This window comes from Benincasa hispida, chromosome 11, assembly GCF_027475165.1.
Source record: "Benincasa hispida cultivar pf3 chromosome 11, pf3_genome.v1.1, whole genome shotgun sequence".
Taxonomy (NCBI): Eukaryota; Viridiplantae; Streptophyta; class Magnoliopsida; order Cucurbitales; family Cucurbitaceae; genus Benincasa; species Benincasa hispida.
This window is the reverse complement of record NC_143488.1, coordinates 52305792-52323526: the sequence shown is the minus strand read 5'-3', so window position 1 is coordinate 52323526 and position 17735 is coordinate 52305792. Positions and strand designations below refer to the sequence as shown.

Below are 17735 nucleotides of genomic sequence, written 5' to 3'. Positions count from 1 at the left end.
TCACCCATATAAATCAAAGAACCACCTTCATAGGCATGGGTTCACACTCACTTAGGATTCAGGTCATGTCACCTATGGTCATCCTAGTGAAATGTAAGTCTCTATTATAAATGACGTTATATAATGAAATTAGTCATTTCGTGGTCCCGTCTTATACAAAATCATTTGTAGCACTTTACAACAATTATAATATCTACAAAGCGAGCCATACTCGTAGTGTCACCAGGATAAGGTATCCAGCTTTGTCCATCTACTACAAACCATTTAGGTTATCACTTAAACATGATTCACTCGTATGTCTCTACAAACATGTTTAAGCTACAAGATAACCTTGGATGCTAGTTTATTGGTTTGTGGATTAATGCAACTAAATGTCATATAAAACATCACATATTTCATTAGATAAATAAGATGTTTGTATAATATAATTACAAACTATAAGACCCTATGAGATTTAGGGCACCAACCCCAATACTATATATAACACTTAGAAAGTTATTGAATTATTGATGGTTTTCTTGTAAATACAAGGTTCACCAATATTTTGATCAAAACCATAAGACTTGATTGTAGAATCAAATCTTATGTTCCAAGATCGAGAAGCTTGTTTCAGTCCATAAATGGACCGATTAAGCTTACAAACCTTTTGCTCTTGACTTTAAGTTATGAATCCTTCTGGTTGCTGCATATAAATGGTCTCATCAAGATTACCATTCAGAAAAACAGTCTTAACGTCCATTTTCCAGATCTCATAGTCATAATATGCGGCAATGGACAGGAGTATCCAGATAGACTTTAACATGGCAACAAATGAGATAGGCTCCTTATAGTCAACTCCCTCAACCTTGGTATAACCCTTTGCTAGTAGTACAGCCTTAAAGGTTTGCACTTTACCATATGCACCATTTTTCTCTTGTAAATTCATTTGCAACCTATAAGTTTTACCTTACCAGGTTGATCTACAAGATCCTAGATTGAATTGAAGTACATAGACTCTATTTTGAGATTCATAGCTTTGATCTATTAATTGTTGTCAACATCCTCCATCGCTTTCTTATATGACAATGGATCATTAACTTCACTATCAGATATGATGGTTAGGGTTTCTGTTAAACTCATATAACGAATAGGCAGGTTTGAAACCCTTCCACCATGCCGAGGTTCCCTTAATTTTTGAGGTGGATGTGACCTTCTGGATGAATCGACATCAATAACTCTTGTCGATATACTTGGCTCTTCAACAACTCTTGTTGAAGGTCCAGTAGATTCGTTGGAAAGCTACTATTTTACTGTGTGGTTTATGCTCCCTTATGTGGTCCTCTTCTAAGAATGTAGCATTTGTCTACACAAACATTTTATTATCTTTTGGATCGTAGAAGTTGCCACCTCTCGTTCATTTGAGGTAGCCTACAAATAGGCATACTTTTGAACGAGGTTCCAATTTCTTAGGATTAGCTTCAAGTACATATGCTAAGCAACCTTAAATTCTGAAATGGCGTAAACTACCTTTACGTTCATTCCATAATTCCAAAGATGTTTCAGAAACACTCTTTAATGGAACACAATTCAAAATATAAGCTGCAATCTGTACTGCATATCCCTAGAACGAGTTAGGTAAGGAAGCGTAACACATCATGGACCGAACCATGTCCAACAAGGTTCAGTTTCTCCTTTCTGCTATACCATTTTACTAAGGTATACCAGGTGCTGAGAGTTGGGATAGAATTCCATTTTCCATCAAATAGTCTTGAAATTTTCAATCCATATACTCTCTACATCGATCAGATCGAAGCGTTTTTATTGTTTTACTTAGTGAATTTTCAACTTCAGCCTGTACTCTTTGAACTTTTCAAAAGCTTCAGACTTATGCTGCAATAAGTAAACATACCCATACCTCGAATAATCATCTGTAAAGTCACTCTTTTTTTTTTAGCACTTGATAAACGGATGCCACTTTGCAGCTCTATGACATTTTCCAGTAAAAAATCTCTTAATCATTTTGCCTTCAATGCATGACTCACATACTGGTAATGAATCGTTTTCTAACTCACTTAGAAGTCCGTTCTTAACCAATCTCTCAATCATTGAGATTAATGTGACCTAATCGTAGGTACCAAAGATAGAAATTTTCTTTAGGAGAAACTTATCGTCTTTTTTTTTTTTTTAGTTATCACAGTTCTAAATAATTTAGTATTAAGAAGGAACTTTGATGCTAACGACCTTAACACGTAAATATTACTATCTAACTTTTCAGAATAAATCTCAACACTATTTTTGTAAATAAATGCTTTATTCACATTAAAATTCAGATTGTATGACTGTTCTAATAAGCATTTTATAGAAATCAAGTTCCTTTTTAAGTCAGGAACTACATAAATATTTTCTAATAAAAATGTAAGGTTTTTGTAAACAAAGTTGGAGTCCTCCCACTGCCACAACTGAGACAACGTGCCTAGCTCCAACCAGCATCGTCATCTCACCAGTCTTCAGCTGCTGCCAGGAACTAATTACCTGAAATGAGGAACAAACATGGTTAGTGGCGCTTGAATCAATTATCCCAGTAGAATTGTCATTCTCCACTAAACAAGTTTCCAACACTAGTAATTCACATTTACCTTATTTGACTTTCTTCTTTTCTGCCAAATATTTAGAATAATTCATCTTTTAGTGTCCCACCTAATTGCAATGAAAACAAATTACCTTTGTAGCTTTGATCTTTTTCCCTTTTTGTGCAGCAGCGGGATTAGCTTTCCCCTGGCCTCCTTTCTTTTTCTTCCATTTTTTGATACCGGAAGAAGAAGATGCAGACTTTATTCCAGAGGTCGAACCTTTATAGAACTTTTTGGAGGAAGAAGCAACATTTACCTCACCCTTCTGTTCCTTGACTTTCATCAAGGACTAATATGTCTGCAGCTCATTGAGTAGGGTGGTTAGGTTGTAGTTAGGCTTATTCGTTACAACGTACTATGAAACTGTAGGAAACTTTCAGGTAAAATTTTCCGGATGAATCTAACCTGATTGGCCTCATCACTAACAGACTCGTACATCTCTTCCATGTTAAAGTGGACCATCATGTTCAAAACATGTTCATGAACATATGTTCCTTCTTTCATTCGGGCATTGAAGATATATTTAAGAGCGTCATGCATGAGTTGTGAGGACAGTTGTCCAAACATTCTCTTTAGGGATTCTATTATCTCACGGGCAGTGAGCATGAACTCATGCTTCTTGGCTTTAGACATGCTGGCCAAGATATATGCTCGGACCTTTTCATTCACCTTTACTCATAACTCATATGCCTCACAAATATTTTAGGATGCATTAGCGGCTGGGACTTGAGGATGATCCTCAACTAAGACGAATCGTAGGTCATCGATAATGAGAATCATATTAATAGTATTTTTCCAATTTATATAGTTATCGTATTAATAGACACTGATAAATTACTATCAATGTCAATTAGTAATGTGAATAGACAACGATAGAAGTTTATCAGTGTCTATCAATATCTATCATTGATAGATTCTGAAATTTTGCTATATTTTATATATATTTTCAGTAGTTTTGCCACATGAAATAATTTTTCAATTAAACATCACATATTTAATTTCATTTCATTTGAATCAAATTTAAACCATATTATCTCACATAACCTATAGTTTTAATATGAATTTTAACCTATAGGTTTAATATGAATTTCATTCATATTAATTTTAACCTGTAGTTTTATATAAATCTTATTTATATATTTCATTCTTATTCAAATATTTATATCTATTATATTATAAAGTATAATTTTGAATCTTGTTCAGAATTAACTCTGTATTATAATATATTTATATACATTATATCAATTTGAATTACATTCAAATATTTATTTCTCTCATATATAGTATTATTTATTAATCATATTTATTATTCTATTTATTATAATGTATCTATATACATTATATTAATTGTATCTTATACAATTATTTTCTTTATTTAATTTGAATAATTCAAATTAATCTAAAATTAATTCATTCTCTTTTTTACCCTCAATGTGTTAGCAAAGGGACCTTTGGACCTATAGATTAGAAGCTCCAATGATACGAGATTAATTAATTATACTCTTTAATTAAATTAATCAACATTTATTAACTGCATGTCACTCCACTAAAGACCCACAATTGCATTCTTTATACTGTAGATATATTTCTGTGTCCATGGACATAACCAATCAACAGTAAGTTGCCCCTTCATGAATCGCTCATAATAACAATCGGGCCAAATTATCGTTTTATCCCTATATTACATCTAACTCTTTAAATACCATTGATCCCTTTAATGAGTAAACAGTTTATAGCTTTATAGTCTATCTATAAACTAATCCCTCTTGGGCCAGTGAGAGGGTGAGACCTCATTGTTCAAGATCTGGAGTCAGTACTTAAGAAAGCAATTCATCTACTTATCCTAAAGATGAGAAGGAGAGAGTTCCATCTTCTGAAGCTATGTTTCTAGCTCTCTATTCGGACAAATATCCAAAATGGTAGGCTTATTGAGTGGCAAATCTGTCTACTTTCATTCATACAGATCAAAGGATTACCTACATAGACAGAAGTTTATTACTCATTTGGGATTAAGGTCGAGTCACCTATGATTATCTTATGAAATATTAATATTTTCAATCAACGACATCATACAAAGAAAGTAATCATTTTACGGTCCAATCTTATACAAACTCTTTGTGTAGGACATCTACACTTGCATGTCTCCATATGAACGATTAAGTTCAAATTGTAATAATTACAAAGTGATCGTATTCATAGTGCCACAAGTTAAGACACCCAACCTTTTCTATATACTACAAACCATTCAGATTATTACTCAAACATGATCCACCCGTATGTCAATTACATACATATTTAAGTTACATAAATAACCTCAAATCTTTCTTTAATAGATTATTGCATAAAATAATCAAAAATTATTTTAAATAACATATTAACTATGAGGCCTTAAGATATACATCCCAACACGATATATATATGTATTTATGTATGTATACCTAATATACTTCATATTTGCTATATAAAGTATATTAGTTATAAAATTGATACTAAATTTATTAGTCAACAACTATTTGTGCATTTATTATTATTTGCCGACTTAATTTGAACTTTTATTCATTTATGTAAAAGTATTGATTTTCTAGTATATACATCAACATACAATGATTCATTTCGTCCTATTAGTAATCATTATAAATTAATGTTGATTAACTACTGATACACTAATATTATGTACACTTGAAATTGAATTTTGAATAGTTGATTATATATTAATGATATATTTGAACAAACGTATTTTTTTTATAAGAAATAATTTCATTGATAAATGAAATATCCAACAAGATACAAAGGAGAACTACATAAAATAGTACGACCTAAACCAAGAGTAAAAAACAAGATGAAAATTGGATCGATGATGCAAAGAACCCATCCATCATCGAAGCGATGGGGATGAACAAAACAAAACTCCAATTCAAAGATCGTCAAACAGATGCATCCCATTATAAGAGAAGCAAGAATCTGATTCCATGGCTCCATATAATGACAGAAAAACAATGTTGACAATAACCATGTTGGACGAATCCTATGGGGGAGAAAATAGTCTTCAATGTGGAAGGAAAGTGACCCATCTCAAATGTTGATATACTACGATACACTAATGATATATTCGAAAGTAATTTTTAGTGGCTACTAATATACTATTGATATGCTAAATAGGGGTGGGAGAGTTTGAACTATGGGTCTTTTTATCTTTAGTACATACATATGCCAATTGAGATAAGCTCTTGTTGACTAAATAATATCAAATTTGTTATGTTTTTTCTTCTCAAAATTTGATGTACTAGTCAATTGAAATATGAACTAGGAAGTATATCTATTATACTATTATATATCCATTTATATGCCATCAAAATCACATAAAAAATTCAAAATTTTAAATTACTAATTGATATACTTTATATTCGATATATCAATTAATTTAATATAATTAACGCAATTAAGATGTACCATAAAAATCATATATTTTTTTTGAAAATGACACATAATTTAATCCAAAATCTAAATCAGGCCATCAAAATCGAACTAATCAAATGAAAACAACTTCAAATCATATTCACCTTCATCAAACAAATAATTCCTACCATCACACAATAAAAATCATGATATATGAATGGACTGATATATCAAATATAAATTATGTTAATACGAAAATGAGGGTAAAATTGGAATAAGAAAAACTGTAATAAGATTAAAATTTAAAAAAAATTATAAATAATAGCAAAATATGAATTTATGTGTGAGATATGTATGGCAATATATTTTGCGACACAGAGAAGAAATGAATTTATTAGAGTGTCCGATGTTGGATTTTGGAGAAGTGAAGCGAGTTGAAGAAAGAAGTGAAGTCCCCGCTTGCTGTCCACAGTCACCATCTTCTTCTCAAATTCTAGGGTTCTTCTCCTTTTTCTCTATCTCATCGAACCCCATTGCTTCATCATGTTCAAAACACAGCTTCAAGAGCTCTGCCATCGCAAATCTTACCAATTACCCGAATATTCCGTGGTTAAACAAGGTCAAGACCACGACCCACGTTTTGAAGCCACAGTCACCGTCGACGGCAAGCAATTCAGCTCACTGGTTCCTTGTAAGTCTTCCAAGCAAGCACAGAATGAGGCTGCTAAGATTGCTTTTGACTTCTTTTCTCTTCCTTCTTCACCGCAACCGCCGCTGCAGCCGGACCACTCCTGCCCTCAACCACTTTTGCCAGAATCATCTCCTCCGCCGAAACTAATTCCTTGCATTCCCCCATTTTCTCACTCGTCTCTAGATGTTTCTTCTTTTCCTCAGCCGACCTTGCCTTCGCATTTGGGTATGACTTCAACTCTTTTTGCCACTTTCCATTTACTTGTGTCTGTTCTTTGTTGATGTGTACTTGTTCTTAGTTTCTATTCAACCATGTCTAAAAGTTCATGGTACTAGTTTCATCTCTATGCAAGAAGATTATACGTGGGAGAGGGAAATGCTAGAAGGAATTGTAAGATTGTGTCTGTTCTTCGGGAAGGCTGGTCTAGTTATTGGTAATTTTAGGAACAACCTAGGAATATTTTCCATGTTAAGTAATTTTGGTGGTTCCCTCTCAGAATGAGGAGTGACTATTAATTTTAGTCTGGATCCGTTGTATGGTACAAAGAAGGTTGTTTGGTTGGCCATTATACGTGCCTTTTCTTTTGGACATTATGGGGCGAGCGTATTAAACATCTCTTTCGAGATTCATTTTCTTGTTTTGGTAGTTTCATGGATTTGGTCTTATCTACTGAGCTGTATTGGTGCAAAACAAGGCATCCTTTAAAGCTTTTTACTCTTTCCTATTTAATTTTCAATTGGAAATCTTTTTTGTAATCACCTATAGGTGTTTGGAGTCTCCCTTTATTTCATTTATTCAATGAAATGATTTTTCACTAAAAAAGACTATTAATTTTAGTATGGGTAGTAAATATTAAATAGTAACTTTAGGAACAGGAATATCATCTATGCCTAACCCTCCAAAGTTTAGCAGCCTAGCCACGACCCCCTATTTCACACAATGAGAACCTTTCCCATCATCAGCCCCCTCCCATAAGAATCCCTTATCAACTTCTCAAAAACCTACCTACCTGCTCTAGGGACTCTAAAGAGGGACACAAAAATAGTTCGGGATGTCGTTCAGGACTGAATGAATTGTAAACTTACCACCTTTAGAGAAAAGAACTCTTCCTCCTTGATGCAATCCTCTTTTGAATCTTACATATAACAAGGTCTCACAACGTGAGGCTTGTAGGATTATGACCAAGAGGAAGACCTAAATAGGAAGAAGAAAAGGCCTCAACCTCATACCCCACTCCGGTGAACTGGAAAGTTAATGTTTACATAACCAAAATTTAGAAAAATGTGAGGCAAGTTGGCGTAGAATTGATTTGGGATGGATTGAAAGCCCCAACATGGGAAGAACAAAGGGATGCAAACTTAAATACAAGTTGGTTGAAGGCATGGAGAACTTTTGCTAGGGAAGCTCCAAAAGTATGTTGACTGAAATGACTTCTAAGTTCTATTCCATAAAACGAGCTACAAGTTAAAGGGAGAATTCTAGAGCTTTCCTCTCTCAAAATGACCAACATATTCCTAATAAAAAAATATACCCGCACCTGCCTATTTCCTTATAGGTAAATATAACTTGTAATGATAACACTCCTTAGTGCATGTCATAACCAACTCATGGGCCACTCATACATTACTCACTTCTCCATGCATCATTTCTCTTTTCCCTTACTGATGTCCTATGATGAACTTACGTTATTTGGGCCTATGCCTATCATGTGTGGACTTGGGACCATTGGAGAAATTTGCAGGCGATGGAGAAAGAACTGTCTATGGATATATACAGGGAGGTGTCGATGACGCAAGAGGAATGTGTGTGATTAGTGATGTGAGGTAGAAGAAGAGTACTCTCTTGGTCAAGTTTGTTGATTCTATGAGCACGAAGTTGGATCGTACTTCAGTATATCCCAACTAAAGCCAATATTATTACTTTACCTTGTGTGCAAAGTTAGAACCCTTAAAATCCACAAAATTATGTTGTATTCTTATATCTAAAGACGTGCTTTCATAAAAAAAAAAATTCTCAGATCTAAAGACTCGCCGTAGCCATAGGTATATTATTGGAGAGATGAAATTGTAGTGAGCAAGTATACCAATGGTTTGGCCATAGAGAGATAGTGGACACATTGGTTAGATTATTGAAGATTGATCATGACTAGAAATAGTGGGATGAAAGAGAATGCACCATATGCATCAAAGAGGGAATGAATCTTGGATTGGAGCATGTTCGTTGCAAGGCGTTGGGATAAACTTCTACGGAATGTTTTCCTGAAATGGGCCCTATTAGCAACTGTTTTCTCAAAATCATTTCTGGATTCGTGCCTACCAATTACTAACCTGTTATTGTTATTATGCCTGCATTTTTAGAAAATTAAAATTAAATAAACTGCATCCATCGTACAGTTTTCAGTTTTTTCTGTTCTAATCTTAATGACATTGACATGGTTGTACTAATTACTTCAAATATTTGTCTGCAATTATTTATTATCCTGGGCAACACAAAGTCAAGAAGGTAAGTTAAGTAGGATTTAGACATTAAGTTTATTTTCTTAATATGCTAGAATACTTCAAGTTGTCAGTTTCCTTTTCCTTGTAGGCAGTATTGGTGCAATAACTAACCTGGACAACACTGTTACTTCCCCACTGAGACCAGAAGTAACGCTTGAGGTGGCAAATGAATCTTTTGAACTTGAGAAATCTCCTAAAGGTATTAAAAGCAGAATTTAATCTTTATAAAGCTTTCCAGTACCTATTCACATTCTTAAAAATAATTATTATTGTTTGAGCCAGCAAATTATTTTCTAATTATGTCCGTGTGAGGATACCAATAGTCACATTTGTTAATGTGGTTTGATTCTTCCTGTAGATTCTTCCATTATGAGTAATATGGATGTCAAATTTGCAGCACAGTTGGTTGAACCAAAAATTCAAAACACTGACAAATCTCCCGTGGTTGAAGACTTCGACAAAGAATGCCTTAAATTGACTGGTTAGAAAGGGTTACTACTATATTACTCTACATTAACGACGATATATTGCTTCAATATTATGGTAACATAGTGGCACATATTGGTTTATTTTGACTAGTTATGGCATGCATGTGGTATGATTTAACTCATATCCTAGCCAGTCAAGGTGGTCAAACTTTTTAAATGTCATATGATCAGTAACATTGTGTTGGGTTGGCATGAATATTAGATTGCAATATGAATGTAGATTCCAAGCCTTGCTGTGACAATCAACTTCAATGTGTTTAGTTGTCTCGTGGAATATTGGATTAGATGCGATATAAAGTGCTGTTTAATTATCACACCACGATATGGTCGGTGTTGTGATATCAAATCCCAATTTGATTTATCCAAGCCAATTCATAAATAGGCTGTGCCATTGTTCTATATTTTGATTCATCATTTGAACATGACACCACATTTTGTTTCTTACTCTTCTAGGAAACCAAATCACCACCAACAAATACACAATATCCTAAAGTTGTTTTTGTATCTTCCTTGGATCTTGCCCAATTAGCATCTAAGATGCATTCAATATTAGTATGATCATAATTTTTATATAATAAAACAAAATCTGTTCCAGTGTAGCCCGATGGTCAACTGTTGGACAAGACATATACTGGCTCACAAGCACCCGTTGAATAGATTATGTCTGATTGAGTCACTGTAAGATAATTAAGTTTTCTCACCAACTCCCTAAATCATTTACGAACTTTTAGCAATTCTCCTTCCTTTGCAACTACATTGGGCATCATTGGGGTACTACATGACTTGGCCCCCAACTTTCTTGTTTCAGTCAACAAGTCAAATACACATTTTCTATGTGATAATAGAATTTCCTTCTTGTTTTTTATTATCTCAATTCCTAAGAAGTATTTCAACGGGCTCAAATCTTTTGTATGGAATTGATTATAGAGAAAGGTCTTGAGGGATTGTATAACTAGTGCATCATAGGTGTGATCATCAATCGGTTGGAGTCAATTTTGGGCTAAAACTAGTGACGACCACTGACATATCAGTTTTGGTTGGTCTGTTTCAGAGGATTTTTAAGAGGTTGGTGAACGCTGATTGACCGTCCATATGATTAGTTGGTCGATTTTGGTTGGTTTAGTATCTCTGGCGGACTAAAGAGAAGGGGAAGAAGGAGTGGGGAGAAGATAGGCTAGAAGGAAATAGGTGGGAAAAGAAAAGAGAATCAGATTCTGGGAAATGGAAGGGAAAAGAAGAGTGAGAATCAGATTTTGGGAAATGGGAGGGAGATTGCTGTGTGTGAAAGAAGAGAGAAAGAAAACAAGTTTTTCTTCTAATAATCAATCTTAAATGAATGGCTATAACTTTTTCTTCTATAGGCATGAAGATCCACGCACATTTCAAAGACGTCAATTGAAGTGAGAAGTGGAAAGCTGGAGTCCCTACATTTTTTGCTGAAAAGGTTTTGATGGTGTGATTTTTAGAGGCTTTTTGGTAAATAGCTTGATTCAGGTAGAGAAATTAGACTAATCTAATTTTTTTTTTCTTTTTATTAATTTGGATTGGAGAATTTTCATGTAATAGGTTTCTTCTCAACATCACCTCCTTTCTTATTTTGGGGGGTTGTTGGAAAAGAAGAAAAAGAAATAGAAAAAGACTAGGCTGTAGTTAACTTAGAGAATGTAGTACTCACTTGGTCGGAAGAATGGAACTTGGAAATAGACCAATTTATGATTGGACAAGATTCAAACCACACTTTATTATCAAACTTTTGAATTTGACCCTTTCAAGAGAAAAAGCTGCATATGAGGTTATTGGCTTACCAAGGACGTGTTTGAGTGTTTGGTTGCATCAAAATGTTAGCTACTCATCTAATCTATGTATAATAGTAGGTAGTAGAAAGCAACTTCATGAACGAACCTAAGCTACACACGTGTTGAGGTGAAGATGCTACTGATGGATATTACTTATGAGTGAGGAAGAGGAACTTAAAGTTAGTAAAGTATGGGAAAAAAAGCCGAGTATCAACTGTAGTAGAGTAGTTAATCCCAACGTTGTTAGGAAGATGCAAATGCGACAATAGCTAAGCCTCCAAACTTTCAATTCAACACAAAAGGGTAGTAGTACTGCAAAAGTGATTAGCAGGCCTGCAAATAGGAGAGAACATGGTTTATGCTTTCTTTGTAGTGAGAATTCATTGATGTGAGAACAAAGATTCTACTGGCTCTATTTTTTTTCTCTTGGGGGAATAAAAATACTACTTTTTAATAAAAATGAAAAAGATTGCAAGAGGAATCCAAATAATAAACAGTGCCTTATCAACAAAAATAGAAGCAACTGATGACAAATAAATGTACTACAATCATCTCCTGAGTTTTTCTTCAATTTATAATCTCAATATTTCTATCTTATTATAATCTTGTTTGTAGTGTGTGCACGTGTTTGGTGTTTTGGGAAAAGGCTCATCTTTTTAGTTCTTTCATGTTATTTTTTCCAAAGCATCTCATATTGTTCAGTCAGAATTTGGAGTTCATACTATCCCTCCAATTATGAATATCTATCAGAACTTGGGTACTTCTTTTGATGCTCATAGGTATGCAACATTTGTACAAGAATAAGCTGCAAAATTTAGCCCAGAAGAGAGGCCTCAGTTTACCTATGTACACATGTGAGCGTGATGGCCCACCCCATGCTAGTCGCTTCAGATGTAAAGTGGAAATAGATGGAAAGACCTATGAAAGTCCAGAATTTCATGGCACATTGAAAGATGCTGAGAATGCTGTTGCAAAAGTTGCTTTATTGTCGTTATGTCAAGATGGAGCTCAAGAGGCTAGTACTCTAATTTAAACTTCAATGAAACAAATAATTAATTGCCATGCCATAAATGTGGTTTTGTGCTTAAATGAAATAGGCACCTCTCACGTGTTACTTCTATAAATTTCTGGAGATTTATTTCTTTTGTAAATGATAGGATTCTGGCCTTTACAAAAATCTCTTACAAGAGATGGCCCAAAAAAGAGGTCTAGGTTTACCGATTTATTCAACATCACAGTCTGGTGAAGTTCATGTACCAGTTTTTGTTTCAACGGTGAAAGTAGGAGAAGAAACTTCTGAAGGGAAACCGTCGAGAACTAAGAAACAAGCAGAGATGAGTGCTGCGAAAGTTGCTTATTTTACCATAAAAGAGGGTAAGCGTTGTTGGCAATAGTATATCTGTTGATTACTTTTTTGTCAGTTTCAGTTCCTAGCAAAGCTTTTAATCATGAATGCATCCCCCTAGAATTTCATGGGAGTCAATGGAGTAAAGTGGAATGTGTATCCTAAATAAATGTTTTAACTATCGCTCACTAATTATGAATGGCTTAAACTTGCCTTGAGTTGCTTTGATTAGCTTTATAGCATTTACTATATTTCAGGCAAGATTGCTTCTCCTAGAGAACGAGATTCTCAAGCCATTTCATCTAGCTTGCAATCAAATGTCAGCACTGACCAGGATCTGCAAGTGATCTCCAGTCCTGTAATTTCACATCCAAGCATGTCAATTGAGAAACAACCCAATGATGGAGGTGGTTTTATCCTTTAGACTATTATATCCTGTGCTCTGTTATTTGGCTATTACATAAATTTCCATTTTTCTCATGTATGACACATTACATGAACTGGTGGCATGCAATTAAAACTTTTCAAATTGCATAACTCCATGCATAAATCCTCACCCAAATATGATATTGAAAACTAATTCAAACCTTGAAACATGTCAGAGACATTTCAACCTTAAGCTTCTGATTATTGTCATCTTATATCATAATTTATTGTGCTACATTAGTCACAGTCTTTTATTCCATGGTTAGGATCTCAAAGCATTTCAACAAGAAAGAGAGCTCCATCTTGTGACCTTGGTATTGAAGCTTCTCGTGATATTGCTATATCATCCCATAATGTTGCTCATCTTGGTGAGAGCAATGATTACGTTTCAAATTTATTAGTCTCAAAGCTAGAAGCTGGAAAAAGCTCATCTTCCAAAAGGGTAATTGTTTGTCCTCGTCAACCGAATATGACATTTCCGAAGGGCACTACCGTATTACCAATAAGTGATGATGAATGGGTTACATTCTCGGTCGAAACTGGAACTAGTCAATGAACTATGTCATGAATGACTCACTTTTGAATTGACTGACCTTGCTCAGGACTGAAGTATGTCAACTACTAATGCGTAGGTAGATAATATGTATGTATTAAGTATTTAACTCAAAATAGATGACAATACTTGGAACAGCACTGTTGATCTTTGATTGCTTTTGTGGTTTAGAATTATTGGTAGTGATAAAAATGTTGGGATGTGGAACTGTTGAAGTACTTAGATGTAATGAGGTTAGTTTTTGCTTGTGATTTGATCTTCACTGTAGTAAAGGTCTATTGCAATTATCATATTTTATTGGATGCCACTTTGTTTTTGCTTTAAATCTATTAGGAGTAGGAGGGTGTTATCTCTTGAGTTTTGCACAAGATGAAGTATTCTCAATCTTATACTTAATAAGACACAACATTGAGAATACTTCATCTTGTGCAAAACTCAAGAGATAAAAGACACAACATTGAGAATACTTCATCTTGTGCAAAACTCAAGAGATTACACCCTCCTACTCCTTACATATTTAAAGCAAAAACAAAGCGATATCCAGCATAATTATAATAGACCTTTATTACAGTGAAGATCAAGTCACAGGCAAAAACTAATCCTATTACATATAAGTACTTTAACAATTCCCCACCCCAATAGTTTTATCACCACCAATAGAGTCCTAAACCACAAGGAAATATTGTGAGGGATAACTATCTTTGTTGAATAAAAGTAAGCTTGAATAGTCTTTTAATTTTTTGGGGTATGGGGATTTAAATCTCTGACCTGTGGGAAGGAGGCGTTGTCATTTACTAGTAAGTTATATTTATAGACTTGAAAAGTTTTAATTTGTTTTTTTTACTTCAACTAGATAATTATTGATTGATAAATCACTTTGATGTTAATATGCTTTTATTTATTATGTTTAGAATTATAATTTGCTTGCTATTTTCATAATATTTTATGTAATTTATGCTAGAATTGCACTTACTAACTAATCTGCAAAAGAGGAAGAGGAGACACTTTTACAATTTCCAGTTCCATGTTAGTTCAAGTGAGCCCCAAATATCTTTTCTAAAATAAAGGATGAAAATGGTCATTTATTATGTCATCGTAATACATAATTAATTTTCATAAATTAGTTGCCATGTTAATGCATGTGAAGATGTTAAATGATGTGCGATTTCTGTGGATAGGACAGTTCGTCTTCCGAAGCATTCTTTTCCATTCACATAGCAGCTTCCACTAGTTAGAAAATTCTTTTTACTCAGCACTGGTTGTTACAGGGTATGTATTTCTTTCCTCAATCCTCCCCCCAAAAAAAAAGAAAAACTCAGAAGGTACTATATGGAACAAATTTTAGCCAAATTCCACCAAATATACAAATGGAATCTAACCTTACATGTCCTCCAACTATATTTTCCAAATCGTCAATACATGCCCACGAAAATTTCGAGTGGATGCAAATTCTCCCAATTTAAGAAAAAGTTTCTGTGTTCTAATTCATTTTTTTGTCTACAAATCTAGGCACTTGACACAACTTTTCAATGTTAACCTACTTTGTTTCTGGGAAGAGTGGATGATCTGCCTGCTCTTTGTTGAAGGATAAAAAAAAAGAAACGAAGTCTTATTTGATCCGGTGCTAACTAGATGTAAACCTAACAAAGGGTTGGGGTTGTTTCATTTGTGGAGGTCCTAAACAATGGGTAGAACTCTAACTTGTTAGGAGTAGGGGCTTTCTTGTACGCTTCCCTTTAGTGGAAGAAATAGAAACCTAAGAGAATCTATCAAAAAGTTGAACTTACGTATACGTTAGAGTAAGATGAGATAATTCCAGTCGAACACTTGCTCTCTTCTGTCACTCAATTCTTTTTTTCATGTGTGGAAACTTCAGGACCAGAAGTAGTAGCTTTCAAAGTTAAACATGATCTTATCCCCAAAGTTTAGGAATAATATATATGATTTAACACATATACATGTATAATAAATATTTAAGTGGAAGGATGAAGCTCTAGGTATATAATATACATTGAATATTTCAAGACTTGAGAAGAAAATAAAACCATCGAAGAAAAGTGGCTGTTGAGTATAATCAGTGGGCTTTTTTTGTGGTCAAAGCAACAAGAAAATCTCTATAATCATCAGAAAAAGTTCTCTCACATATTGCTTCTGTTAATTGAATGCCATATTTCCCTTTTAAAGCCCTTTGAATTTCATTCAAATCAACCTCAGCTCTGCTCAACAAAACTCTCTCCAATGCTCCATCACTTTCTCCACCTTTTATGCTTTTGTAAAGCACCTGATTCATTAAACCATATTCATACGCAAAGCTTTTTCACCTCATAAAAAAAATTCTTTTGAAAATAATATGAACTCAAGTTATTGTGTACATATGTAACCTTGGCATAATACTTTGGAGGATTACATATACACTGCATGACCGTCTGTAAAGCATTCTCAAATTCTCCACAATTTCGAAATTTAAGATCCTGTAAAAATATAGGGTAGTTATAATAGATAACACTTTTAGAGCTAATAATTAAGTGTATAACAAAAGAGCTGTAAATATAGCAAAATTTAGATGCAGCTCTAAGAGTCTTTCAGTGATATTGATAGATTCTATTACTAATAGACTCCTATAAGCGATAAGATTCTGAGAATTGAATCTAAATTTTGCTATATCTGCAAATTCTTTTGCTTTGTGCTATATCTACTTATACTTTAAGCATGATTGCTATATTTGCAACTAGGATATGTACTTTGAGAGGGTTGGAAACAAAGTTGATTAACAAAAAGAAAAAAAAAAAAGATAATACCTTGGTAAAGTTATGACCAAAGATGTGTTGGTAGCAAGAAAAAGTGAGCTTTAGCTGTGGAATGCTTCTTTTAGCGAGCATTTCAAGTACAAAAGCTTCTTCTATGGCTCCTGAATTGTCTTTTACTGTTTCATACAGCCTTCTAGCATCACACTTTGCAATATGTTGGCTAATATCAGTATTATGGGCTTTGTGTGAGGCAGCCAATGCTACAAGAATCTAATGCAAAATTTCAGTTTTTGTGCCATCAAAATCAGCATGTAAATAAGAAAAAAAAGTTTGAACTCTTGTGTTCTTTTTCGTGTTGTTTTGCTACTTTACCTTTTGGTATGAATGGGGAGGGTCTATGTTGATGATATCTTGATCTAATTGCTTTTTATATCTTGCCTGATAAGATTGTCTAATAAGAAACATTTGGCTTGATTTTCTCCCCACAAATATTTCAATAAGAGCCTTGAAATTAGTGTCCCCTAGTTCAAGTGCTTCTCGGGCGACAACGGCGTCACGTTCGTGAGAATCACGCATCCATAACGACAAAGCTCGATTTACTGGCTTGACAACAATTGTCTCTAATCTTTCCACCAAATCCTCACCATAGATTGCCTTGTAGATCCCTTTCATTTGGTGTCTTTCCATCGGGTTTCGACCGGCGAGAACTCGAACCAGCCTATTGCTTCTCTGATCCCATGAATCATGAAGTTCTCTACAATCATTTTCGATACCGATGTCGTAGATGGACATGTTGTGAATTTTGGTAGCCATAGCAAACTTTGGTTATCTTGCACATGACAGCCATTGACTGACATATATAAAGGGAGGAGAAGCACCAAAGGGATAAAGGAAAGAAATGAAAGTAAAATTGGTTTGCTTATGTGTACCATTGGATTATGTGTAAGTGTATGTGTGTGTGTGTGTTGTCTTTCAAAGCACAAAAGGAGGAAGTTTCTTTGCCTTTTCTTCTCTCTTTTGAACAAGAAAAGTGATGAGGCACTTACTTGGCTGCATTCAAACTTTGTGGCATGTGACTGAGCTTTGTTTTGTGCAAATTTGTTTGTTGGGTTTCCTTGTAGACAATGAGTATGAATTCAACCCTTTTGTGATATCTTTTTTCTAATGTCCAAATCCCAACCCTTTT

At 34.2% G+C, this 17735-nt stretch overlaps 2 protein-coding genes across 3 annotated transcripts; one reads left to right on the top strand and one right to left on the bottom strand.

Moving 5' to 3' along the window:
* The first annotated feature begins 6387 nt into the window (after positions 1-6387).
* Positions 6388-13942, top strand: LOC120091091 (uncharacterized). 2 transcript variants are annotated; one of them, XM_039048924.2, is made up of 7 exons: positions 6388-6921; positions 9283-9393; positions 9553-9675; positions 12258-12493; positions 12636-12852; positions 13081-13230; positions 13516-13942. In XM_039048924.2, the coding sequence occupies exons 1-7, from the start codon at positions 6549-6551 to the stop codon at positions 13803-13805; spliced, it is 1500 nt and encodes a 499-aa protein (XP_038904852.1). In that variant the 5' UTR covers positions 6388-6548; the 3' UTR covers positions 13806-13942. The 2 variants fall into 2 exon arrangements, with proteins under 2 accessions (XP_038904852.1, XP_038904854.1); XM_039048926.2 differs by having other exon boundaries at positions 6399-6921; positions 9592-9675.
* Positions 13943-15714: 1772 nt separating this feature from the next.
* LOC120091092 (annexin Gh1-like) lies at positions 15715-17504 on the bottom strand. The gene is made up of 4 exons (XM_039048927.2): positions 16922-17504; positions 16601-16819; positions 16184-16273; positions 15715-16083 (listed from the first exon to the last, which is right to left on the bottom strand). The coding sequence occupies exons 1-4, from the start codon at positions 17360-17362 to the stop codon at positions 15877-15879; spliced, it is 957 nt and encodes a 318-aa protein (XP_038904855.1). The 5' UTR covers positions 17363-17504; the 3' UTR covers positions 15715-15876.
* Between the last annotated feature and the right edge of the window lie 231 nt (positions 17505-17735).

Coding starts and splice junctions, on each gene's coding strand:
- LOC120091091 (XM_039048924.2), top strand. CDS start 6,549: ATGTTCAAAACACAGCTTCAAGAGCTCTGCCATCGCAAATCTTACCAA. Junction 12,494..12,635: donor GTCAAGATGGAGCTCAAGAG/GCTAGTACTCTA, acceptor TGTAAATGATAG/GATTCTGGCCTTTACAAAAA. Junction 12,853..13,080: donor TTATTTTACCATAAAAGAGG/GTAAGCGTTGTT, acceptor ACTATATTTCAG/GCAAGATTGCTTCTCCTAGA.
- LOC120091092 (XM_039048927.2), bottom strand. CDS start 17,362: ATGGCTACCAAAATTCACAACATGTCCATCTACGACATCGGTATCGAA. Junction 16,820..16,921: donor CTCCCCATTCATACCAAAAG/GTAAAGTAGCAA, acceptor ATTTTGCATTAG/ATTCTTGTAGCATTGGCTGC. Junction 16,274..16,600: donor TTGGTCATAACTTTACCAAG/GTATTATCTTTT, acceptor ATATTTTTACAG/GATCTTAAATTTCGAAATTG.